This window comes from Sphaeramia orbicularis, chromosome 14, assembly GCF_902148855.1.
Source record: "Sphaeramia orbicularis chromosome 14, fSphaOr1.1, whole genome shotgun sequence".
In the NCBI taxonomy this organism is placed as follows: Eukaryota; Metazoa; Chordata; class Actinopteri; order Kurtiformes; family Apogonidae; genus Sphaeramia; species Sphaeramia orbicularis.
This window is the reverse complement of record NC_043970.1, coordinates 23,146,350-23,173,809: the sequence shown is the minus strand read 5'-3', so window position 1 is coordinate 23,173,809 and position 27,460 is coordinate 23,146,350. Positions and strand designations below refer to the sequence as shown.

General features: G+C 38.1%; 1 protein-coding gene across 1 annotated transcript in view; it reads right to left on the bottom strand.

Annotated features, from left to right (window-relative positions):
* gabrb4 (gamma-aminobutyric acid type A receptor subunit beta4) overlaps positions 1-24,066 on the bottom strand; it is a 62,745-nt gene extending 38,679 nt beyond the window's left edge. The window contains exons 1-2 of the mRNA XM_030154336.1: positions 22,919-24,066; positions 20,796-20,890 (exon numbers count right to left, since the gene is read on the bottom strand). Coding sequence (XP_030010196.1) covers positions 20,796-20,890; positions 22,919-22,998 — 175 coding nt within the window. The 5' untranslated portion in view covers positions 22,999-24,066. The remainder of the gene's footprint in view (positions 1-20,795; positions 20,891-22,918) is intronic.
* Positions 24,067-27,460: the final 3,394 nt, after the last annotated feature.

Sequence of the window (27,460 nt, the reverse complement as noted above, 5' to 3'; positions counted from 1 at the left end):
CCATGCTTGTTAATTTGCTGAAGGCACATTCAGTAGTCTACGGCTCTAGTTTTGATATATTAGAGCACAAACTAGCGAATGTAGATTATCTTTATGAATTATGCTATTTAGGTCACCACAGGGATCTGCTATAGATGCCTGTGCCAACTCGTTTTTCATCCTATAGCCATTAGATGATAAATATCCACACAACCTTGCAAAATGAGAATACTTAAATGTACAGTTCACATCTCAGAAATCATTTACTTATCTTCTGAAAATGGTTTACATTTACTTTAGCTCTGAAAACCAACAGCTGAAATTTCAATTTCAGCCACATGTCAGCTGGTAAAAATATTCTGCTTTTGCTCAGGTTTGCAGGGAGCTGGAGCCCACCCCAGAGGCAGAGTACACCCTGGACAGGTCACCAGTCTATCAAAAGGCTACCATCCAGATAACAAACACATTCACACCTAGAGGCACTTAAGAGTTTCCAGTTCAGCGAGCCTGTATCTTCAGATTGAGAAAGGGAAACTGGAGCACCCAGAGGAAACCCACATAGACACGAAGTAAACATGGAAACTCAACACAGACAAGCGCCCGATTTTAACAGATTGGCAGATTTGAACCCAGGAACTTATTGCCATGAGCGATTACCATGTCTGAAAACTGAAACAGTTCGCCTGTAACCGTTGGCAACCATTTCTATGAAAGTACAAGCATACTCAAATAGATGTGTTCTTCAAAGATCATGTCTACTAGTGCCTGGATTTACCACCTTTGCATGTCAAAACAAAACAGAAAGCCTTATAAACTTCTAACATGGTCTGTTAGAGAGTCAAGTTCAGTTCAATATGCAACAAAACAAAAGTAATCCTACCTTAGCTTTTAGAAATAAAACAGATTGCAAGAAAACATGAAAAACCATGGTCTACTATAGAGTAAACACAATGTTAAAAATTCTCGTTAAATAATTTCAATTTCCAGAAACCACATCCTTGACTGTTATGTTTGTAAGTAGTGTTTAAAGGTAAGAGATGGTATGGCTTCACTCAGACATGCTCTTTTGCCTTTTATTGTACATTGGACACATCTCAGCATTACACGTTTACTAGCAATACTAATGAATGGGTGCTACACAACGATACAGATAAGAAAAAAATGGACGTCTAAGCGGTGGTGACAAGTTAATCATAAAAACACATTTGCCTTACCTCAAATTCATAAACTTGGACTCAAATTCACAGCGTAATTGCAGTAAAAATTATACATGTCAAGATTCAAGGGCCTCCAAAATGACACCAGTGTGGAAGTATCTTAAAACTGTAATACTACTGACAGCCCCTGGGGTTGGTTTAATTAATTAATACCACTTTCTTATACTAATAATATCTATTTTTCCAGGCCTCATTCCAGTCTCATCTGTTTTATTTGGACCCTCTGAAAAGTATTTCTGATGGTCTATCTTTAATGTTTTCCTTCCTTAGTTGATCCCAGGTCAAACAGAGGCTTTGAGGTCTGCCACATCTGTCTTTGATTGGCAGGTCTGTATGACAGCTCGCTTGCCTGCTGAGTCAGACATCAGAGTTTCGGTTTATCTAACAGTATGCATTTTTCCCTGACAGACAGCTGCACTGTACTTGTGGTTATTAGGTTACAATAACAAGACTGTACACAATTACTTCATTTAACCAAGTCACTAATCAGCACTTTGCATTATCTCACCTCTGACCCCTTGGACTGCTGTAGTTCCACCCCTTTCATCAAAATATAGCCACTTCAAGCTATAAAACTCCAACATTCATTCATTCATTTTCTGAACTGCTTAATCCTTGAGAAGATCACGGTGGTGCTAGAGCCTATGCCATTTACCATCAGGCAAAGGTGGGCTACACCCTGGATGTTTCGCCAGTTCATCACTGAGTAAAAGCCAATATTACAATAACCAAAATCTAACTACTGGTTTCAAAACAGCAATTCAAAATCTAATGGTTCGTCCATTCACTATTTACTTACAGTCTATAATTGACATACATCATGCAAATAATGTTTTAAATGATGCCATTGACCTTTTATATTATGTCAAAATTATATAAAAGTATGGAAACTACTCTGGATTATTTTTCAATCATTATCAAGAAGAAATAGTTTTGGAAAAAAAAACCTGCTGTTTTTTCATTTTGGCCTCTATGATATGCTAAGCTAACTGGCAAGAGGTTGAACGTTATGTTTATCAGAATGACATATTATTCATTTAAAGATTCACTTTGTAGGGAGGAAAAACTGCTTTCCTTAAAAGTGACTAAAATATTCAAAAGATGTTAGCGTCTTGTTGTTTTAGTACTGTAGATCCCATCTTGAAGATGTTTGTCTTACACTGTACTTTGCTCATCTTTTAAAGGTGGAGTAAGCCGTTCTAATCCAATACACTTTAGTCAAATTCAGCGGATATCTCTTCACAGTCCGCTGGCTGTCCATTAGCGATGTGCACTGAAAAATACATGTGCTAAAGGAAAAGAAAAAAAAATACAAAGTGGTTCAAACCAATCCACTCAACACTATTTATCAGAAACATCCATGATATATAATGGTATGCAACCGCAATGTTCAATCTTTAACCCATAAATACCCAATGCTAGTTTTGTGTCAGTTCCCAAATACATTTTTCTCTCTATTGAACCTTTCTTTAGTGATTTATCACTATTTATTATAATACTATACTCTGTATTTTACGTTTTTCAGTGAAAATCATGTATTTTCCTATATTTAATTCACTGATGATGTAGATGTTAAAGCTGAGGGTTATTACATCAGAAACCAAGAAAACTGAAGAAAAAGTGACTTTCCAGCAAAGATATCAATAACTGAATGTAAAAACAAGTATTTCCATCATTGTCATTGATCCATCTCCATAGGTTTTACTGGTGAATCAATGTTGTAGAAGATGACGGTGTTTCCACGTTCACTATGGAGCCTCTGAACATCCAAATGGGTCATATCTGATGACCATGAAAAGATGACAAACTGCATTTTACAACAAATTTACATGTATTTATATGATAAGTAGATCAACAGGTATTAAACAGTTTAGATCAGTAGATGAATTTGATCACCAGTGGTTGTTTGGGTCTTTATGGGTTAAAGCCAAGGACAACTTCAGCCTGTCTAAATCAGTAAACTATTTTAAAATAATAGTAATAATAATAAAGGATAAAATATGTGAAACTATGAAGAATGACAGCATATTAGTCTCTGAACAGGATTTCCCTCAGAACTATAATGCCATTAATTTATCAGACTGGTTTGGTTCTTTGTGACTTTCTTTCTATCCATTAAAACATTAACGTAACAGTGAATTGTACTGTAAATGAATCATTCTGCATTACCATGGGACAACAGTGTAGCTGTAAAATTGCTAACAGTGACAAAACTAAACAGATATAAATACGCAGCAGAGTACATTGGTAAAGCAGCACAGTGAGATCGGTAATTTCTGGTGAATAAGGGGAAATCATTAAAGCAGTTCTGCAGAGAAAAAGGACAGTGGGGAAGGCAAAAGAGAATGATGATGTAAAACAGGAGAGCAGTGGCAGTACATCACAGGGAGTCAGAGAGACAGAGGATAAGTAAAGGTGGCCTCATCTTATCGTCCTATCCTGTCACAAACCTTGGCCCTGATATATGAAACCTGCTTCGATTCTACACTGAAAAGCTGCACATGAACAATGCTTCCTACTTACATACACAGATTTTGTCAGTGAATTATGAAACACTGTGCATATTACCTGTGGACATTCCAGCTCATAAATCATAATCACACGGGCAACGTTATTAAAATACTCAAAAAGGGTGAAGAGTAAAAGGGGTAAATTGGAGGCTTACGTTAGCTTATTGGGTTTAAGTATCGTCAGGTATCCATGAAGTAAATATTTCATGTTAAGCTGTAATTAGAAATGTAATGTGTTCAGTTTTTTTCTGTTTTAAATGAAGTTCAACCCTTAAAGACTGAGACGAAGACTGAGACCCCTGAAAGACTCAAAGACCATCTGCGGATCTAAAACATTTAATAACTTTTTAACCACTAATCCTATCAATACATGCACGTAATTCAGGTAAAATGCCATTTCTCAGCTTTTTATTGTCAACAGACATTCAGACGCTCTATCATCATCATCATCTGCAATATTGATTTATTAATACAAATGCATGTAGTTTGACAAAAGACCGTGGTTATAGATGTTTGTTTTTATGTTCCGCTGATGACATATTTTGTTGAAAAAGTTACTGCATCTTCAGTTTTTTCTGTCTTGACATAAAAACCTTTGAATTTACCTTGAGCTTTAATAGATATCTGCATGATCAGTAAATTAAATATAGGAAAATACCTGATTTTTATTGAAAATGCAAAACACTGAGGATCATATTAATAAATGGTGATATATCACTTAGGAAAGGTTAAATACAAAGAAAAAAAAACATTGGAAGTCAGCACAAAAAAATCGTTGTAGGTCTTTAAGAGTTAAAGATGTAAGATGTATTTGAGGTTTGTTTCTTTCTTCATGTATTGGTACTTGAGGACAAATTGTGCCCGTTGCAGAATTTCTCCTGAAGCCATTAGGAACGTTATTGGCTCAAGCAGTGTATAATTCATTTATATAGCCCTGTATGGTTCTCCTTATAATTTATTTACTCCCAGGCCTAATTAATTTAGCATGTCACACATTCACAACTTGAATCAATGTCATTATTTTCCCTATCCATTTGTCATCTGGAAGTGCATATTTAGTAGTGGAGAATGAGTAAAGATGTTATGCTTTTAAGCCTTAGAACAGCTTTGTTTAACTCCTTCATTTAACTCCACGTTTCAATTCTAATCTCCTGAGTGACTCTACATGTACAGTAAAAACCCACATAAGCCCCACACACTGTACGGTCTACTTAATGTATAATTATTTTAGCATGTGGTGATTATATGTAGATCCTCCACAATGATCTTGTCCAGCATGTCTCCAAAGAGCCAGGTTCATGATATATTCATGAGTAGTATTAATATTTGCTTGTAAGCTAACAAAAACTGTCCAATCTGTACTATGCAATGGCAAAAACATTACAGAACTGGACTTTGGATGTTCCTGCTGTGACATAAACCCGCTGTATGAGTCAGGCTGCATAAATTCCATATCTACACATCTACAAATCTGCATATGTACTAATTAGGGTCAATCTATAATAAATGACGGCCACAAAGAATATGAATGCCATTGTCTTACATTTCCGTAGGATATAAGAGAGGCAGGATATGAGAGTTAGACTATGAGTGACGAGAGGGTTTCACAATGACTTGTGTGTGAAAGCAAAAAACATACTCTTCATTTATTAGTCTTTTTTAACCTCTTTACTCATGTGAATCTCACTACATAGTGCTCTTTGCTTCTCCTGCACTGCCATCTAGAGTTAAAAGTTCATTTATTTGCACATAAAATGATAAAACACCAAAGGAACACAGAAAGTCACATTGCACAGCTGAGATAAAAAAAAAAGAAACTTAGACAAACAAAGAAAAAACATAGCTTGACAAACAAAAGTCTGGATAACAGGTTCTAAATGACACACTCGTAAACAGGAGGAGAAAAATATGTGTATCAAAAACAAACTGCATAAAAGTAAAGTAAGAAAAGCATAGACCTAATGAAAAAACTGAAATCAAAAGAGAAGTGACAGTGCACGCTGAGGGGATGTGTGCGTTCAAAGACACAAGAGACGGTTCGAAATACAGAAGGTGTGTTGTGCTGCTGAAGAAGAAAACTTCAATCAGTTCAGGTTGTCACTCAGTTGATTTGTACATCTATATTTGAACAGCAGAGGCATGTGACCTCGTAGGCAAAGTGGATCTATTTAATGCAGATGGGCTCCTCTGCATTTAATGAAGACCAGCAATATAAATCATAAACCAAACGAGCACTTTGCAAGTAAATGAAGGTATGTGTTTTATGTCTACGTTTTATTATCTTGGGACCATGTTAGAAATAAGTGTTTGCACTTTAACATGGGATTCATTGGACTGATTTGTGTGTATCCATAAAAAAAATCTAATTAAAACTTTAAAATTCCAGTAGATTAATTTATATGCAGTCTGTATACATGCCATAAAAAGGACACAGTATTTGAGTATTTGGCCAACAGTCAGTCAGCCTAACATGATGTGCAACAGTCCCTCCAAAATTCACATCTATGTACTAAATATGCTATAGCTATACTACTGCTCAACACACTTTGGTATATGTCAACAACAGGATGTATCACACTAGATGTAATGCTCACGGACATGTTACTTCCTTACAGCCTCCTTGCAATTTGGAGGCATGTAACCATGGTAACCTCTGTATGTCTGTAACAGTACAAACTGTAACTGCATCTACAATATTATTTGCTCTATACTTCAAACTGTACCAGCACCTGTAATACTACTACTGGTTACTGGGCTCCATGTACCTTCTGTCAACACAGCTGCATCACATTAACTGATATTTATGCTGGTGGAGTATCCAGAGCTTGCATTCTGTAATAATTATTTTAAAAAGTGTGCAATTCATGTATCTGTTTGTTTCATGCTATAGTTTTGGACATACTAAACAATATCGCATGGAATTTTGGACGTTGCCTTTGTCATTTTGTGGGCAGCTGTTTTCATTTAAGAAGTAGTTCCAACAAGTAACCGTTTGCAATCAATTCTGGCTAAGTTCTTTTCTTTTCTGTGGTAACAGAAGCAATTCAGACATAGTGGTTTTTGCAAGGCATTATGTTGAAAAAGATGCCTTAAATGAGCCTTGTCAATGTACACTGAATAGGTGGAAACGCTAAAAGTTTTTTAGAGTTGGCTGCTCTCACATACCCCATTTTATCAGAGCAGTGGAGACAGGAATCATCCGCTACTATTGTGGAATCGAAGAAAGAAAATATTAGGGTATCTTTAGTTTCAGTCGCTTTCAATAAATCTCAGTGATTTTAGGAAGCATTGATCCTGCCTTTGCAAAATTGGTGATAACAAAAATTCTGGAAAATAAACAGAAAAAGATGCATGTCTGTGAACTTTTTTGGAAGTTGCTGCAGTAACATGCATGAGGTGAACAAGAAGAGAATACAGACCAAAACAGTCAACTCAATGGCAGACTGACACCTAAAACCATTTAAACATGACTTTATATCCTGCACTTTTCAGCATTACCACTGCATGTAAATTGCTGACGCACATCTGTTCCATGTCAAATGATAAAAGCACGGCTGACCAGTAGATTACATTTTCATTGTCGAAGATAAAGACTGCCTGAAATATAGTGAATCATAAAAATCATTTACTTTCATTGCCTCTGCATTCACACTAAGCATGCAAATGTATGGCCATACAGATGATGCTCCAGCTATCCTCAGAGTAATTGGTGGCCACTGGACAGTAGAACTGTATGCTGCAGATTTTCCTTTTATTGTGCAGGCCTAGTGTCTTGACAGGTTTGATTGTAGTCTGTTAACTGGTTACACAGCATGAATCAGGGTACACTGGTGTTGTACATAAGCACAGTTCATTATAGAGAGACAACTGACCACACCTATTATTTAGGCAGACATTTCCTTTTATTTAATTTCAAAGTAGTACATATACTATATCTGTAGATTTGTAGCCTAAACTGGCTTGAAGTTTTGCTTCATACGGATTACAACTAGGGATGAACATCTGACATTTCCAGTCCTGATACTGATACCTGGGGTTTAGGTATTGACAAACACCAAGCACTAATCCAATATCCATGTTTAATTAATTAGCTGTATACTTCAGTGTACAGGAGAGGCCAGGATCATTCTTTCATGGTTAAGGAAACATCAGGCTTGACTTAATGATGCTTGATTAAGTTGGCTGTGTTATACTCTGCAGTGCAACCACAACCCCTCAAAACATAGACTTTGCAGATGTTACACATAGCCACAAAACATGTTGGCAAAGCAACTGTGACATATCTCCAAACTGCTGACCCATTGTTGTTAGCTTCCTCCATTCCATGTTAGTGCTCCTTCTAGCACAACATCCACTGGGGCAATGCTAATTCATGACATAGTACATACACGTAGACAGAAATAGAAACATATACAAGGATAACATAGAGCTTAATTGAATAGATCGGCCCATTGTCGCCAACACCTGATCAGTTATCGAAGTCAGTATCTGACCAGTATTAGTTTGGCTCATCCATGAAATCACATATCAGCTACTCATAATTTCTGTTTCCAAAATGCTCATATCATCTTTTCCATCCTTGTCACATACAATACCAGACAGAGTTAAAAATTAGAAAGACAGTGCCACAATTGAAATCTTTTTAAGCATATTGATGAATCTACAAATAGAAAAGCACTCGGAGAGCGCAGACCTCCGCCAAGGCAGATCAGCCCCACCACCACCACCACCACAACCACCAAAATTTAATCATTTGTTCCTTGTACCAGTATGAACATTTACTGAAAATTTCATCCAAATCCATCCATAACTTTTTGAGTTATCTTGCTAACAGACAGACTCACATTACACTTGGCAGAGGTAATGAAGCCTTGGCTAATTTTAATGTTCATCTCATATTGTTGACTTGGACATGTAACCTCGGCCGTCATAATTTTCCTCCGGCTCTACATGATGCACACATCATTTTTATGTGGAAACCCTTTTTATACAGCTGGCTGCTGGAGTTCAATAATGAGATGGGCTTTTAAGCATGCTTCCTGGTAGTGGGGCTGACGGCATCTATCTCCAGATGCTGTAAATGACATTTTTTTCCTTGTTTATCTATGTGAAACAATTGGAAAGCTGCATCTTGCCCTTGGCCAGCCTATCCTGGCCCTGTCAAGGGCGCACCTCCCATCAATCACAGTAGGTTCAAAAAGTGACTCACTGGGGACCTTAAGAGAAGAGTCGGAAAGGGAAAAAAATGCCCTGCATGCAGGATGTCTCACCAATGCCTGACCCAGGGTTTTGTACTTTGCAGTCCACTGCGATACATTCTGGTGCAATTCTATCAGCATTTTTCTCCTTCATTTCAAAGTTGCTGAAAACAACACTTTGAATGGGAAGATGAAGTATGTCCTTTCTCCTGCATGCTATCTCTCAGCACCCTTGCCCCCCTCTGCCTTCCTACATACACACCTCATTTAATTCAAATAGAAAATCTAAGTGAAGGGAAAAGGGAAAAGCGCCCAGCTTGAGCATTTTTCCTGTGTTTCCTCTGTAATAAATCACTGGGCGGTCTCTCTTCATCAGGAGAGATATCACTTGTACATGCCCCAATATCCATCCTGCGATTCTGACAACACACTCCTGTTTTGCGCTGAATAGGCATTACTTTGAGACTGAATTACGATGGTTTGTGCTATCAGCCCATATGCAAAACAGCCCATCATTTGACATGTGGCAGTATACAGACTAAGAAACTGTCCCCAGTATTGCAAAGGTGTCCAGTAGCCTTGAAAGAGCAGCTGCTATACATCACATAATGGCTGCAGCTGCCAAAATGCAGGTTGCAATTGATGTCCTGTGCACATCAATCAGCAGCCATGTTCAGAGGGAACAAATCATCACATGGTAAGTGGTGTATGTGAATGGCATTCACATGCACATTACATACAGTGAAGTACATTAGACACTGAATATGAATTGATGTTGCTCCTGCTTTTACGCACATGTTCGGGCTTTCCCTTTCATATTCAGTCAATTAAGTGTCTGTTCTACTCACCAGTCTCACTGCAACTGATCTGCAGTTTCATGGCTACATTTACTGCTTTTCCATTACAAACAAGATCAAGCTGCAGCTGGGACTCATTTGGGTCAATGGGAAATGAGATCAGTAAAACCCAGGCTGCGTATGGCAGACAGAGACAGGTGACCATACTTTGATGACATGGCTGCAGGGTGAACTGGAACAGAGCAGCATCAGTCTAGTAAAATGAATGCTGCCTATAACCAGAGATCAGGTGCTTACATTTATGGCCACAAGCTGCCTCACAGACAGAGCAGCTAACATTCCTCTGGTCCTGGTACTTAGTGATGTGTTTTTATACGGCAAATCCTTAAGCTGGAAAATGTACATTATATTCACATGGAATCATCAACAGACACACTTCAGTAAATGAGGAAAACACCCAACACGGTCCTAATAGCGATGAGATACTAAAAGACATTGGTTCTATTGGGAAAAAATGAAGAGATGCTATATTACATTACAATCTGGTGCATTCATGGTGTGCACAGAAATTACATTATTTAAAAACAACCAACATCAGACATTCCCGGTGGCAAAAATTTTCTGTTGTATAAATATGTAAAAATGAAAAGTATTTTGGTATTGAAGTGTGCTTGCTATGTTTTATTCACAGTGGAAGATCAGGACTGTAAATACAAGGGACAGATAAAAAAAAAAAAAAAAAAAAAAAAAAAAAAACTAAATAAAAACAACAGCTTCTAATAGATTAGCCACAGATATTAAATGTGTGAATCTTTGAGTATACTACAAATATTCACAGCTGTGATTTATATGAAAGGACTTGTCAATTCTATTGCAATTTAAAGGTTGCAGTTTGTAGGGATAACATTCACCAAATGGATGATCTCAGTTTCAGTCAGCAAATAGCCGCTTCGATAAGCTGTAGGTGATGGTATATACACTAAATTCACATTTTTTTAATGGTCTATGTTTGTTTTACATTCCACAGGGTGTATTCATTACTCATTGTGTATATTTACATACATAAACTGCATATATGGACTTTAAGTTTGGATAGAATTGTAGTAACGACTAAGTGACATACAACATAATTTTCATCATATACAGTACCTTTTAGATTTTGAAGTTTCTTCCAGACTTTTTCAGCATGTGTGTTGCGAAATACACAATAAATAATTAATTATGTTTCATACCACGGTGATGGTATCAAATTGACGCTGCATATGATCCGGAATTTGTGGTCAGACTGAAAGTTTATATGAGGTTTCAACCAAAACAACTTTATTTCAGAAACCTATCCACGGTGAAACAGAAAACGCTGCCACAATCCCCCAAACCCTGAGGGACTGTTACAGTCACCTTTTTCATCTTTCCTGTGTTATTCTCAGCGGGGCTATACACTGGTATGACATTACAGTCCTGGGACAGGACAGACCGCCTGCCGAGGTGAGCATTCATTAATACATGCAGAGAAACGTTTCTAAAGAACCTCTCAGGCACTGTGCGTGAGTTTATCCAAAACGATTACAAAGCAAATTACCACTTAGATTCACATGGATATCTAAAATGTGCAAGGCTATCTACACCAATAGACAACGCTTCATAAATTACCCCAGAACAGCAGATTCTGTCAGACATGTACACGCTCTCCAGTTTCTTTGTCATCCTGTTTATGCACACTTACAGTATGCTCTGTGAAATTCATTTTCTCTCTGCTACACAAGTGATGGAATAATATTTAAAACACACTAAGCCAGTATCACTGTTTATTGTACCAAACAAGGACAAAAAAAGTGAACGAGTAGCTGAGGAGAGCATCACAGAGCTGATAAATCTAAATTATGTTCCGAGTACAGTATTAGAAGAAGGGAAAGATAATGTAAATGCTGACATAATCAACAACCACCGCAAAACAGCTGAATGGTTGGAGTGTTTGCTATGCACTGTACATTACAAATCTGACAAACAGCGCAGTAATACCAGACAGTCATTCCAGTTAGAGAGACTGTTACTGTATGTGTACAAAGAGGCAAAACAGAGATATGGCAAGAGCAACATCCAATGGACCTGGAGGGTCCGAGTAAATGCAGCAGTCTAGAACAAAGAAACCACAGTCCACATTTAATCAACTAACCTTCTGATTGTCACAACTGAAGGGGCTCACACTAGGCAACTGAGTGGATCGGACACACCTGGTTTGTCATCACCCACATACCAACAAGCAAACAGAGGGTCTCCAGACTTTTCTATGTGATGGCATGAAACAGTTAAACATGCACTTTAATCAGTTTAAAAGCATCGAAACTGTTCCTCAATGATTTTCTCTTTTACAACAACTTGCAGCTTTTTGCAATCACATTAAACTCTGTTATTTAGTGGGAACTAAAAAAAGACGCACTAAAGAAATGTACGTTTTCAATGCGCTTCACCACTGCCTTTTGAAGATAAAGAAAAAAATGTGCAGTTGAAATGGTTTTACTGAAGCATGGTCGGCACCATACTTTTTTTCAACAGCTATTTAACAAATTAAGTGTAGTCTTGTATTTTTCTGCATTGGTTTGAATTCCAATATCATGTCTACCACTACTACAAGCTTATCCCATAGTCACCATTTCAAAAGTGCTGGCATCAGAAACCCCTCTGGACGTTTGTCAAGTATATTTAGTGGGGGTGCATTGAATGTCAATGTCTATGCTGTTCTTGAGCAGCACTAGTGTTGGAATTACATATATATTTTCCTCTGTCATGTTCTGGCCATATACAATCTACTTATTTAAAGCATGATAGATGTGCAGATAAATGAGATCTTAATAAATGGAGCTCTTTGTAGTCCTGTACTTAGTTAGTACTCAGCAGGACGGATGGCATGTTCTCAGCATTTGTGATATGTCACCCTTCATGCTTTGTTAAGGGTGGACACTGAGATCATAAAACCCATTCCCGTGACGATGACAGATTTGAAATATGTCCTCCAGAAGGACAAATGTATGAACAAGGTGGGAGCTCAGCTGAGTCCTCTTATCTCTTGAAATTGACTAGGCATCATTCACAAGATCATTACAGCGATTTCTCCAGGCACATTTTTGCATATGGAAATGCATCCTGCATATAGGCGACCCATAATTCCACATGATTTCAGTTTACTTGTGAAAATCAATACTGGTGACGGGGCATTGTCATCACCTCGCCCCTTTTTAAGACCAACAGCAAACAGAATACTGTCGTAGTAAAAAACTGACAAATCTCATCTCTTTCTGGATGAAAAATAAAGAGATGAAGCAGTACATGTGACCACCCATAAATAAACACAAATCATGCAGCTGGTGAGGCTGCGCAGCTACAGACAGTATTTGTTTTAATCCTGTAGGTACAACTAACATTACAAACATAGTTTACTCTTCAAGGAGCCTATTCATACATAGAAGTAACATGCTGAGAAACACGGTTCTATCAATAAATTATATGTACAACATGTCTGAACATGGACTCCAACACAAAACAGGTTAAACTGATGTTGAGTGAGACAGAGATAAGGGACTTAAGTCACATTACTTAACTCAAGTCAGACTTAAGTCACAATCTTTAGGGCTTGAAACTTTGTTGATTAACAGATAAAAGACTTGACTTGAATTTGTGTTCACTTTACTCCACTTGTTAGCCAACAACTTGACAAACTATTGTACTCAAAAACATACAGTAAAGTCATGTGAATCTGAAACATGATTGGGTGGTTTCTAATGTGTCATGTGTCAATCATTGTAAAGAAGCTTCCAACTGAAATAACACGAATAGAAGGAATGAACAATGCTGTAGACTTTTAGAGCAAAACACACCATTATTGTTCATTTGGGAGACTTGTAACCAATAGCTCCACTTTTCACATAGGATAAATCATCTGCACTTCATATGACTGACCAGTTGCTTCACCTGAACAATAACTGACTTGTCTCGATTGGCTTTTTGCAGGGACTTGACTCAACTTTCTTGATTTTCACTACAGACACCTAAGCCTTGCTTGAGATTTAAAGGTTACAACTCGAGACATGCTTGCCGCTTGCACATATGTGACGTATCCCACCTCTGGGCTGATACAATATCATATACTGCCAACAGTATAGTAGCAACAAACTAGCAAAGCTGTTTCTACTGCAGGAGCTGCATAAGGTAATGTGGTCTGAGCAGCACAACCATTTGTTGGTTCCATTTATGCAACTCTGTGCTGGTTTTCCAACAGAAGAGAATGACGAGAAAGACGAAGGAGACAGACATGGTAAATACAAAGAATGATGTGTTTTGACAGTGTTTTGCAAGTGGTTTTAAGTAAGTAAGTAAGTAAATTTTATTTATTTATTTATTTATTAATTATTATTTATTATTTATTTTATTTATTAACTGAAAGATGAGCAGATCTTTAAGGAAAAGTCAAGTTGTTATCTTATTTTGACAGTTAACCTTAAACCGTTTAACACTGCAAATTGGTAGGTGTAAGTGTTAATAGTGTTTGTTTGCCAAGTCTCTTGTTTATATTTTAAGTGTTTGCATGCTCATGTGAGCTTTTTGTTCTTATGGAATGTCCAAACAAAAGATAAAGTATCAAACAGACTGAAGCATGATATAGGTATTGTATCATGATGTACTGTATATTGTTACTGTAATTGGTAAATTACATGTACCATGATAAATTAGATAGATTCTATCCCTTTATCCCAAACCTAGATTATACTGATACATGATATAAACTGATGATTAAGATAAGATAAGATAAGATAAGATAAGATAAGATAAGATAAGATAAGATAGTCCTTTATTAATCCCACAAGGGGAAATTCCAGATTTACAGTAGCAAAGCACATAAGAGCAAAAAAGAACAAAATCAAAATAAAGACAAATCCAAAAAAGTTATAAATACTATTTACAGCTGTGCACATGCTGATCATGCCACAGGTTAGCCATTCATAAAAAGCTCACAATTACTGTCATTATAACAGGAGTAAAAGCTCATTCTAATACCATTGTAATTTTGTTGTCATTCATTTTATTATCAATATATAGTCAATTAATAACTTCTATAAGATGATACCCAGTTTGTAAATGTATTAAAAGGCTTAAAAATTAAATGTTCCTTTTACGCAACTGATTTACTTAGGTTACGTATATCACTGTATGCCATAGATTCACTCCAGCACATTTTATGAGTCATCACATTGATAAAAACCATTTCATCATACGTCACAACATCCTTTGCTAACATGTATTTCTACTGTGTAGAGGCTGAAAGCCGTAGAAGCTGCCATCTGTATCAAAGGGTTTGTACATAATAAGGTTGGCTGCCTCATCCAGGATGGGCACTATTTCTAACCATGATTTTATAACAGCAGTAAACAAGTCAGTAGGAAAATATTAATGCAGATGTGAGATATGCATGGTCCCAAGTATCCTCAAATGCCTGAATGTTTTTATGAATAGAAGTGCATGCATGTAGGGCTGAGAAGAAGAGACGGGAGTGGTAAGGGATAATGCAAAAAATTTAAATACTGTAACCTTTTTTGTGACAATGCATTGTGGTTGATTCGTATAAGAATGTGAATCCTGTGAAATGATCAACAGTTACACAGTTGTTACTGAAGCCACAATTACTAAGTGAATGTCTTCTAAATCTGATGAAGTTTTCATATTAAAATCACAGTTTTACATTCTTGTTTCATAATCTTTAAACTCCTGTGCTTTTAAAGTGGTCCTGTGGATGTCCAATATGAGAGTATTTTACATTCTAAGGACAAACACAGACAAACTGATGAATTAGCTAACAAAATAAAAGTCTAATGGAGCACAAAATGTACTGGCCACAATTTTAGGTAGCAGATTTTCACTTTATCTCCACATTGGTGGTTTTCATCCAATAGGTGAATACATTATAATTATTTATTTCCTCAAGCTGCTGTACAAGTAGTCCAGTCACCCAGATCATGCATACATCGTCAAGAATAAAAAGAAATTTACAACACAGCTTTAGTTTCAAAGCTCGACTCACCTGGAGTGTAGCCAAGGAACTAACATTCACTGATGGAAACCAACTATAGATTCACATGTCCTTGCAAAGAAGACTGGAGGCCTAAGGCAGCACCTGAGTGATCCTTGAGAAGTTTAGCCAGGCTTTTTTTTGTGTGGCCCCATCATCAAAATCTCATGAGGTAGGCAGCAATGACACAGACTGTTGACTGTACACTAGAAAATGGTGAGCTCATACCTCAAACAAAACACCATTAGTGACCAAACACGTGTCAAGCAAATTCAGCAGGGTGCAGGTTCAACTGATCACTTCAGCAGGTTTTTTTCATTTAATCATTTATTTTCCTATATTGAGCAAAGCGGTTACTACCCATTAAAGGTTCTTGGATGGACAGCTCTTCACTGTGAATATAGGATTTGTGCTAAATAAGTCAGTTCTATTTTCCCATTTCATGTTCTTTTGAGTGCCATCTACATAACGTGTGTTAGCCGCAGTTCATGTCTTGCTTGTCAAATGCACCCCCCACCCCCCCAATGAGAGCTGATTATAGATGCTTAACCTGAGGGAGAAACATCCATCATTCCTGGTGATCTCGATGGTTGTACCATCCATTTTCAGGACTAGGGCAGTGAGTACCACGCCCCTTTCTCAAAGTGGGTGGCTTTTTCTTCACCTTACTTTTGAGAGCTGAATGGATGATGGATTGCACATAAAGTGTTTTCTTTAAAATCCAATTACTTAAGACCATTAATTATCCTCTACATGTCAAATGTGTCATATATTCTGCAGCCATTTCAATCCGCTGTCAAATGTCTCTTTCCTCCTAGGTTTTAAGTCACAGATGGGGATTCCCTCGGTGCAGAGCAATGTAAAGCAAACCAGGACAACACTGCAGTCACAGGCACTTACGTACTTCATGAAATAGCTGTGAACTTTAAATCTCTGCAGTAGCACGGAAGCCTTTGGATCCTGGTGATTACTCAGAAGTATGACCCTTTCCATTCACCCCAACCAGTCAAGGCAGACGGCCACCTACTCTGAGCCTGGTTCTGTCTGAGGTTTCTTCCATTAAGGGGAGTTTTTCCTTCCTACTTTTGCCAAGTGCTCATTCATGGGAAGGTTGTTGGGATTTTCTCTATAGTATTGTAATGTCTTGGCCATGTTCAGTGTCTTGAGATGTTTTTGTTTGGTGATAAATGAATAGAACTGCAGTTGAATTGAATACCCTCCATATACTGTACCTATATAATATATCTAGAAAATAAAGGCTAGTTCATGTGAAGATCTAAGTGTGAAGAAAACTTATCAAACTTGGTTAAAAAAGCTTCCAAACTCCACAGACTCACAGTTTCGAACAAGGCTGCTATAGTACGTCATCTTTCACCTTGGTGGATCTTTCTCCACCAAATCCTGTCAAACACAACAATCACACTGGCAGCAAACCAAAATACATCCTGTAATTACTCCATTTTCTGCTACACATTGAAAAGGATAACAATAAAAACTGCAGGTATGATGAGATATTTGAGAAAAAAAGTGAGAAGGCTTATATTTTGACCACTTCAAAGATGTGCTTGTGAAATACAACATGGTGAAATTCTGCTCACTCATTTTCTGTCCTTTTTCAGAGGTGATAGTGGTGCTTTAAAAGTGTTGATTCCAAACATGAGTGTTGGCGAGGCTGTGAGGAGGTACAGTCAATGTCCAGTAATAACACCAAATTAAAACCCGCTTTGTCCAAACTTGAGAGCTGAAGGTCGTCAGCAGTTGTGTCAAGACAGAAGTAGCTGACTGATGTTGGAAGCATCGAGATGTGATGGACTACAGCTCCCTGGCCTGGGGGTAAGGCACAGCTACGTACTACCCTCATCTGGGATAGTCACACTTTAGTGCACTACACACCGCAGAGAACATTCATACCTTGTTAGATGTTTGGAGTTTCAAGCAATATGGAAGTGACTAAAGCTCATGAAGTCATCTGGATGGAAAAACCTGGACCCAGATGTCTGATTCATTAACCTCTTAAAATACTGCATGAATACGGCTATAGAAAAAGGCAATGCAGGGTCAATTAAAACAGGGTCAGGTCCAGCAGTGACACGGTTACGTTTCATGTTCAATGGGCTCTAACTTTGTGTATATATAACCTATATGAATGTATGTTACATATTTCAGTAGGTGTTTGTAAGTACTTAAACACAGTAAGGATGATGATTGCATAAAATACAAATATTATAAAATGTACTCGATAACACAGTTTCATCAGAATGTCATGGATTTTGACAAGGTTTACGCCAAAGTGCTGAACATGTTCCCACAGGAAATTCACTTAAATTTGCCTATGATGTGGTAAATAACATATTAAGCAACACTGATGTCAAAATTTAGGAAAATGTATTGGAAACTGACACAGATTTAAAGTAACATGGTTTCAATGGGCATAGTAACATGGTTTCAATTCTTGATTCTATTATGATTTAAGGACCAATGCATCTGGAGAACAAGTCAAATATTTTTAATACAAGCATTTATTACACATCACATTAATAAGCTAACAAATGAGTGCATACAGAATAGGATAAGAGAAACTGATTTTTCTCACAGATGTGCGTGCTCCCTTGACCCAACAGTAAAAAAACAATGAAGTTAATCATCCCTCAATCATAGTTTGTCATATATGTAGCTGTTTTGGTGACAAACTAGTTTATTTAGTCTTTTCTAACATTCAATATTTATCTTCTCTGGACTAAAACAATGTGATAATATCCCTTCTAACATATGGGTCTTCTGCCTACTTTACACTGAATACTCTAGCTGATGAGCTACTGTGCCAGTATTACTGAAGAGGCCATTTAGCACAAATTTCAAGTCTTAACTTCAAACATTTTAAGTGTTAAAGTGCTACCAACTGGATTGAAGGCTCATTCTGAAACACCAGATATAACACAATGGGTTGCCTTTTGGCAGCATCTACCAGTGTGAATATGTTACAGAAATATTGACTTTGAAATCCTGTTTGTTTGTGTGTGAATAATAAGCATTGACTAAGCGTTGTTAGCTGATTATTCTCCAAATGAAACTGGCTGTTAATTTAAAAAAAATGCAGTGTATGTGATCATGACAACTTTTAGAGGAACAGAAACAACGGACAGGGTGAATGTAACAATGGAATTTCTTTGCTGCATGCCTTCACTGCTTTCCAGTGAAATCCATGAAGAAATGGCAGCACTCCAGAAGAATAGAACAAGACGTAACCTCAAATACAACATATTTTTACAACAGCTAACATCAGTCTAACACGTTCTGGCACATAAGCCTTCATCAGAGCATCTGTTTTTGGCAGAACACCCAACCAGAGGAAGGTTATATGAGGAGGTGCACCTGCTATATGTTTTTCACTGCTTTCTCTCATTTTCATCAAGTGTATAGCCTGTAGTCACAGGAATGACAACCTACTACCTGCAATCTGCTTTAAAAAGACACTGGTGAATAGTAAAATGTTAAAGCATATTTCTGGGAATATTGTTCATTTATTAACAGGCACAGTTATTTAAACTAGGTCCACATAAATAAGATATTAATACATTTAAAGCCAAACTGCTTTAATAAATGACCATATTAGGTTTTTTTAATCAGTGATCGCTATCTTGGATCATGTTATGATAATAGAAAGAAAAGTGCAAGCCCTCCTATACAGAACCTGCTGGAATAGCATATTTAATATCCCATAAAGGTGTCACGTTAAATTGTCCTTTTAAATACCAGATGTCAAGTCAGTAGGTTTTGACTTGATCTGTACGTATAAACATGTAAACCTTTCCTGCATATGCGTAAAGTAGTGATGCAGATGCTCATTTTGTGACAAATGGCTCAACCAATACATGATAAAAAGGGTTAAAAAAGGGATTTCAACATTTATGAATGAGCATGGGATGGTCACTGCTTGTGTTTTTGAGCCTTTTGGAGTTTTTCAGGTAGGTTTGTGTGGCTCAAGCCCAATTACATTAAATGGCAAGAGACGGTCTATTGTGTCCCTTGTTCTCATTACATTAACATTACACTCTGTTAACATGCCTGGGTAGTGGAAAGCTTCCTTTGTTCTTTCTTAGGCAGGAACTCTAATAATTGACCATAGGATTTTCTGAGTACGAAGTTTTCTAAATCAATGCTCAACAGCAACAGGAACAATAAAGCTGGTGCTGAAAGTGATAGGTGCAGTCTTGTCTTCTACACAGGGTTTAATTTAGAGTCATCACTAAGCTTGTCACTCAGCAATGAGTCATGACGTCACAAGTGAGTGGCCTTGAACAGTCCAGGCCACAAATGTTAATGTCAACCTCATGGAACATGAACCATCATTTCTATATCCATGCCATCCTTGCATACATTTTACAATGAACCATGTGTGCTAAATGTGCTAGAATGAAATAAAATGAATAAAAAAATACCTCCTGAGAGTATTCCTATTTCTAAATAATTAGCAAAAGCTGCTATTAACAAGTATTTTCATATTACCAAGCAGCTTTTGGGGTTAAATAGCTTGAGTAAAACAATCAGCCCAAATGACATACACTAATGACTTGTCCCCCACGCCTTCTATTTTCAGCAATTATCAAAATAACCATTATTCTAATGGGTGGATGTAAAAGATGCACAATTTTCAATAAAAGTTAATGGGGCAAATGTGTTTTCCCTGAGCTGCAAATCAAATGCGCAGAAACACTTCATTGTAATAGAAAGAGGTCAAAACATGTCACTGATCTGATGTGTAAAAAATCAATACATTCACTATTACTGATTTAAGAAAACATAGCATTTGACTGCTTCTCTGTGTGTGTGCCCTACTTCTCAAAGAGCAGCCATCTTCGATATATGAATAGATGCATAGTAATGACATGAGAGCAGTCACTTCAAAGCTATTCCCTATATTTTGCCACTGACTAACTCTTCAGCAGATTTCTGAGGAATGACTTGTAAATATCACGGTGCACAAACATTAAACAACAGACCTTGAGCCCCCGGGACGAACACAGTCACACACATACCTCCAAAATCAGGTCTTAAACGGATGTCATATCCCTTCAGCAACTTGTCCACAGTGGTTTTGGCCACAGACATTCCTGTGCTTCCAGTGGAGGAGCTGAGGGCAGAAACCACAAGTGTAAGAGAGGGTTTTGAGGTGAAAAAAGCAGTAAAAACCAGTGTATGTGATATTTTATTCCTCTACACTGCACCTCCTGCACAACAAAACCTAGAAATGACTGCATGTATCTTCTGTTCTTCACATTAATGACATGAATGCTGCCTTTAAGGAGGAAGCACTTACAGTATGGCAACATTATGATGTTCTGACAAAAGACAGAAGCACTAAGTAACATAAAAGAAGCAAATGCCTCATCAATACATTGATTCACCCAGGTTTCTTTGATATAATATTCCTTTTGTCTAAATGTAAAACTCACCCACCTAATTAAAGCACGTATATATATATATATATATATATACACACACACACACACACACACATATACTGCTTGCAATCAGTGAAGAAAAGTCAATGTTAGATGCTATTTTTTGTGATGAAGACCAGTTTTGAAGACTGATAATCATGCTGCACTTACAGAGGCATAATGTACGTGCGTGATGTACTTGTTTTTTATACAGAAATACAGGGGAGATTAAAAATGTATTGTGTACTCTTGCTTTGTCCCCTTGTAGCCCCACCTATATTCATCTATTCATGTGAGAAGGTGTCACGGTGATACACATGTCAAGCATCTTATTAATGCTGCTCCTCCACAAGCACAGTAAGTGCCATTTAAAGCGGCGATGTCATAGTTTTTGGCTCACCTATCAGGTAGAAGCCTGTCTTCATGGGCATGCATTTCAATAAGCTCAGGGTTATAACACGACTTCCCTTCGCTCTGTCAGAGGCGCAGGCCTTGCTGGTCTGAGCCTGGAGACAGACTATCCCCAGGAGGAGCGTATAGTCGGCACTAGTCTGACTGACACCTATAACATTTGCGCCTTGACCTGCATCACCTGACTGAGACCGGCTCTGCAGCTGAGCTGAGCTGTTATGGGGAGGGAGTGGACTGACTGTGGGGGGGAAACGGAGGGAAGAAGTGGGTTAAAATTGCTCCCCTGGTAGGAGCACTAGCCCTGGGCTCAGTCGGGGAAGCACTGTTCAATTAGCTCATAGGTTGTGCAGCTGTTCATCAAGCTGGCCAGCTCTGGGCTTGTGGGTTTGACACCTGAGAGCATCATCATGAGCAAATATGAATGACACCTGAAACACATACAAGATCACACCCTTTCATTTGGCATTCAGGGGATATGTACAATAATGGAATCAAAATGTCAAAAGGTGCAAACTAAGCCTTAGTGATAACTAACTAAAATCTTATAAATGAGACTGAGGGTTACTGCAGACAAGGAAAAGGAGTGGGCCACTAGGGATACATCAGTGTCTTTATCAACAAAACAATAAAGGGATTGACCAGGAGATTCTGTGCTGATGATCTTAGGGGCTTGTGTAGTATTTCACAGTGTAAAGCCCGGACAAAGGCCTATTTATTGAAACGTTCAATGTTTTATACCTTGCCTCTTATCATCTTGGGAGCATCAGCAGATGATGACCTGCTGGGATTATTTTTCGATTTTGACTGATTTGGCTCCAGTCAATAGAATTACTCGAATAGGGAAATTACCTCACGTGTATGGAAAATTGAAAATAAATTAATAAATAAATAAGTAGGCTGTGGTGCCTTATAGGAGTATAGACTCATACATCTTGCTGCTTACCATAGCGTAATCAATCGATCGGCAGCTGATTGATTAAATCCTATCGTCTAATCATCGCCTCTAAGGCTACTATAGCCTACTCAGAGCTCACACTTTACGGAAGATCACAATTAACGATATTAACATCCCACTTTGTGATATTTGGAGTAGGTGATGTTTCACAATAGGCTTGATATTGTGCACGCGCATGTTTTTACGCTCGCGCGCGCCACAACACCATCTAATAGAGCATATATCGGTGGCAATGCCCCTAATAAGTAGGCCTGGGTACTCCGTTAATGCGATTTGCCACATCTCAGCCTTTTATTGAACGGTAATCAGGTTTATTGGTGTGAAAGCTTTTCCAATTGCGACATTCTCTTACCTTTGAACAAAGCATACGAAGGACAAAGCCGCCAGAGCAGAGGAAATTCCACATAATTTATCTTCTTGACGACCCAACATCTCCACAAATCCGTAGATATAGTTTCTATAATCCAACCAGTCCAGTGGTCCTCCCGAAAATACACAAAAGAAAACTGGCAATTAAAAAAAATTGCCTTGGAAAAACGTCGAATAAACTAGCCTACATCTACGCATGCAGTGTCTTCATTAAAACAGGTTTCTTGTTTGAAAAAAAAAAACAAAAGAAAAAGAAAAGAAAAAAGAAAAAAAATTCTGGTAATTGGCCCCCGCTGTTTTCCCCAGCTATGGAAATCAGTGCAGGTCACAGAGCCCCTCGACCAACACCAGAAGATCAGACATCTTGCTCAAAAAACAGCATACACTATACTTTTAAAAGTGATGACAAGTGTTCCTCTCCTTAAAAAAACAAACACTGGCATGAATGACTTCGCAGCAGCCTCTCACTGATCAAATTGGTGGATGAAATTTCCCAGTCCAAATCTGCAGAAGAGGCATGGTTCCAGCGATGCTCTGGCGCCAGACTATTCCACAACGTGATGTTGTTAAAATATATTTGTTTGAGCTGTAAACGCTGGTCGGCTGAAGGGGAGCGGTGGGCTTAAAAAAAAGAAAAATGAAATCTTCATTCCCTTTTTCCGTTGCTGCTGATGATGATGTAGATCAGCGCAAAGTCACTGAGGGGAAAATGCACATTGAAAAAGCACTGGGTAATATCTGATGCAGACGTCAGAGCAGGCTATATCACTCCTCTGGTGAAAAAATTAGATGCCGAGAAATATGGATGGCCCCTGCTACGCCAGTGCATGTATCACAACGTCGGATTTCATCTCAAAGATGCAAACCTATGTGAAAAGTCCAGCTGCCTCCGCTGTCCAGCCTTAAATGGCGTTGGAACACGTTAATGTGCTCCGCTCGTCACCTCCTCGAAACACTGGACAAATGACAGAGATTCAGCAGTCCACAGACACACGATGAGCCAATCTGTTTGCCTCTCAAATTTGACTTCTATGTTGAAATTAAAATAATGTCCTTAGGGGGAGAAAGGGGGGGACACCTAAGGTGAATTCCTTAGCGACAGCCTGTTCATGCGCTGAATGCTCTGCCTGTTCCCTCTCAAACCCATTAGGATGCTGCCAGTGTGTGCCGGTGCGTTTTTAAGCATTTCTAACACTTTGTCACAATTTTCAAACACACACACACGCAGGCACGCGCGCGCACGCACCCACGCACATGTATAGGGGCTCACGCGTGAACACACAAAACGAACACGCACAATCTCTTAATTTCACTGTCACTTATTTCTTTATGAACAAGGAGCTGCTTTTGGCTTTTGAGACTTAGTGGAAATTGCTAATACGCGTACACCACAATGCAAGAATCATACAAGCTTGTGTTTTATACAGAGGATGAGGTTTTCTTCAGGGATCTCTGTGCTGTCCAGTTGCTAAGCAACCCAGCCAGCACTGATGCAGTTGTGGTGTTTCGAAGGCTATGCGCAAAGGCTCATTTAAAGGAGTAGACCCATAGCTGTCGCCACTGTGGTGTCAGTGGGACAAAAGAAGATAGCAACCAGTGTACCACTGAGCCATTTCTGTTATATTACTGAATATATATTATTGCATTAGAGCAGCAGCAGCAACAACAGCAACAACAACAACAACAACAACAACAAAATGTGGTGTGTCAGTGAAACCCCCTCTGTAGCATCATCATCCCCATAGCAATCACTCACAGGACCATCTGATAAAAACATTTATTGATTTTTTTCCTCCTGGTTTCTAAATATGTTAATACACACCAGACATTTGTTGCTTTTGCTGAATCCTCCTGCTGCTCTACCCGCAGAAAAAGCAAAAATTCAGTTTGTCTCACCTATTCACAGGTGATGTCACGGCACTCAACACAAAGGACATGAACTAGCAAAGAAGAGTGAGTTTCTGATGATAAATGATGGTAATGTAAGTCAGTACCACCAATAATAACAACTGGCATATGTTTTAAATATACGCTATTTATTTGTAAATATTACACTTACTGTAGCCTACAATCAAATAATAATACCAGAGGACACATAAACACCCCTATTAATTAAACTGTCCAGAAAATTCTGTAATATTTTGAAGTAGAATATCATTGCAATTACATGATGTGCATCAGAGGACAATACCCTGACTGACTGTGACCTGGCACCCATGGGTGGACAATTAACATGACATGACCTGCAAGACCCCTACTGGCTGGCACAGTGTCTTTTCACCGAGTCACTGGAGTTTAACTACACATACACTCATAGCTGCTTTTAATAGTATGGTTGACGCAACAGGCAATTCACAGCAACGGACATTGGAAATGGAAAAAGGATTTTTATATTTACGCCACACTTACATTATTATAATTATTAATTAAATACATTACAAAATTCTTATTAATTTATTTTTGCATCACAGTAACATTTGCAACATCACAAAAAAGAAAGATTACAATAAACATAAACACATTTAAGAACTGAACTGAACTGAACGGAATTGAACTGAACTGAACTGAACTGAACTGAACTGAACTGAATTGAACCGAACTGAACTGAACCGAATTGAATTGAATTGAACTGAACTGGCCCTGCGATGAACTGGCGACTTGTCTAGGGTGTGCCCCGCTTTCGCCCCTATGTAGCTGGGATAGGCTCCAAGCGACCCCCGTGACCCTAGTGAGGATAAAGCGGGTTCAGAAAATGAATGAATGAATGAACTGAATTGAATGACATTGTTTATTGTGAGAAAACATATATTTCTGGAACACGACAAAGTGTTATTGCAGCCTATTTATATTTGAAGCTCAAACTTAGATTTTTGTCTTTGTTTCGTATTTTGTTTTGCTTTTTAACCAAAACAATTTTTTTTTCTAAATTTAATTCAATTAGAGAAATGAAAATTAAACTACCAGTTAATCTGAGCACAAACTTACTTAATCATATGAGCTCCTAATATGTGTATGCATGTGACAGCAGCAGTGCCTGGATATTGAAAAACTGCTGAATAAAAGTTGTATTCTCTAAGGGCAGTCTGTCCTCTGTAAATCCTGTTGCGGTGAGAGATCCTTAAATCAGCACATATCTGAGTGTAATATGGGGTTGGTATATATGCAACAGCATGCTAGATGGAGCCTGTGTGGCTTCGGGGATGCCCATTGTGTCCCTCCTCTACAGTCAATCTCAATCACAATGGCGCTCCCATTCACAGCATTCCCTGATTACTGCAAATACAACTAGTCCAACTATCATCTATGACAAGGAGATCCTAGCCTCTGAGATGTGCATGTATGCTCCATTCCTCCATTCATATGTTGCATAACACATGTGAGTTACTGGGTCACCCTTGCTCCTCTGATATAAATAGTATCACATGGTTAATGCATTGGTGCCTCCCAGTCACTTGGTTTTCCTCTTGCTGTTCATATCTGTCACACCAACACCCCAGTCGACTTTAAGTAACAGATGATACATTTAACTTTTGTGCTTAGTGATGTTTCAGCATCCTCGCTTCATGCAACTTTACAACCAGTCAGAGACAGAAGTGAATATATGTGTGTTATAAAAAGGGGTGACTTTACAAGGGGAGTATTAACTTGACATTAATGTGTTGTGGGATTGGAAAATAAAATAAAATGAAGGACTGAAGTGTGTTATTGTGTGTGGTCAGTCTCATGTTGTTTTTACTATCAGGATGTGGCCTGCCTCGATAACTCTTATTCATATCCACATAAATATGCTTGTCATATAAACATAGTACATCTGCATAATGTTTTGTTTCACAGTATAATAAATTAACATCGTTTTTGAAGTGGCAAAATTGTTGTCTTGTACATTTATGTAAATACTAGCGCGTTGACCCAAGGGGAACGACAGTTCATATTTATCTGAAGTTAGTAAATGTGTCGTTCCTGTTTTTAACTTAATTTCCCATCATGCAGCGTGGTACCGTGCTTCCAGTCAAACCAAGCAACGTGATTGTAAGGCTATTGTATTCCAAAATGGCTAATATCTCCCAAAATATTGGTCCTATCAACTTGAGATATTTAATGTGGAGATGGGACTATTCCTCAACTGTAGGTTTTTAAATTTATAAATCCATTATTTAAACCAAACCACAATCTTTTCCTGAACCAAATCAATATGTCAACCTGAACACCAAGAGGCGTCAGGATATCATCTCTAGTCTCTGGATTTTGTGTATCTGACATGCACACTTGGCACCTGACTACTTCCTGCACATTAAAGAAAAAATGCAAAAGAAGTTGTAGATTCCTCACTGACATATTAGACACAGATTACATTTGTAGGCAAACTGAATGGAGGAGGAATTAGATTTATCATTCATTTTGTGACTGGAAATTTAGATATGCAGTTTACTTGCACATGAGTGTAATTTCTGTGAGAATGGGTTGGCCTAAAAGCTCTCACCTTGGTGTGAAAAAGTAGAGGACCTCCCTGAGGAGACAGAGACTG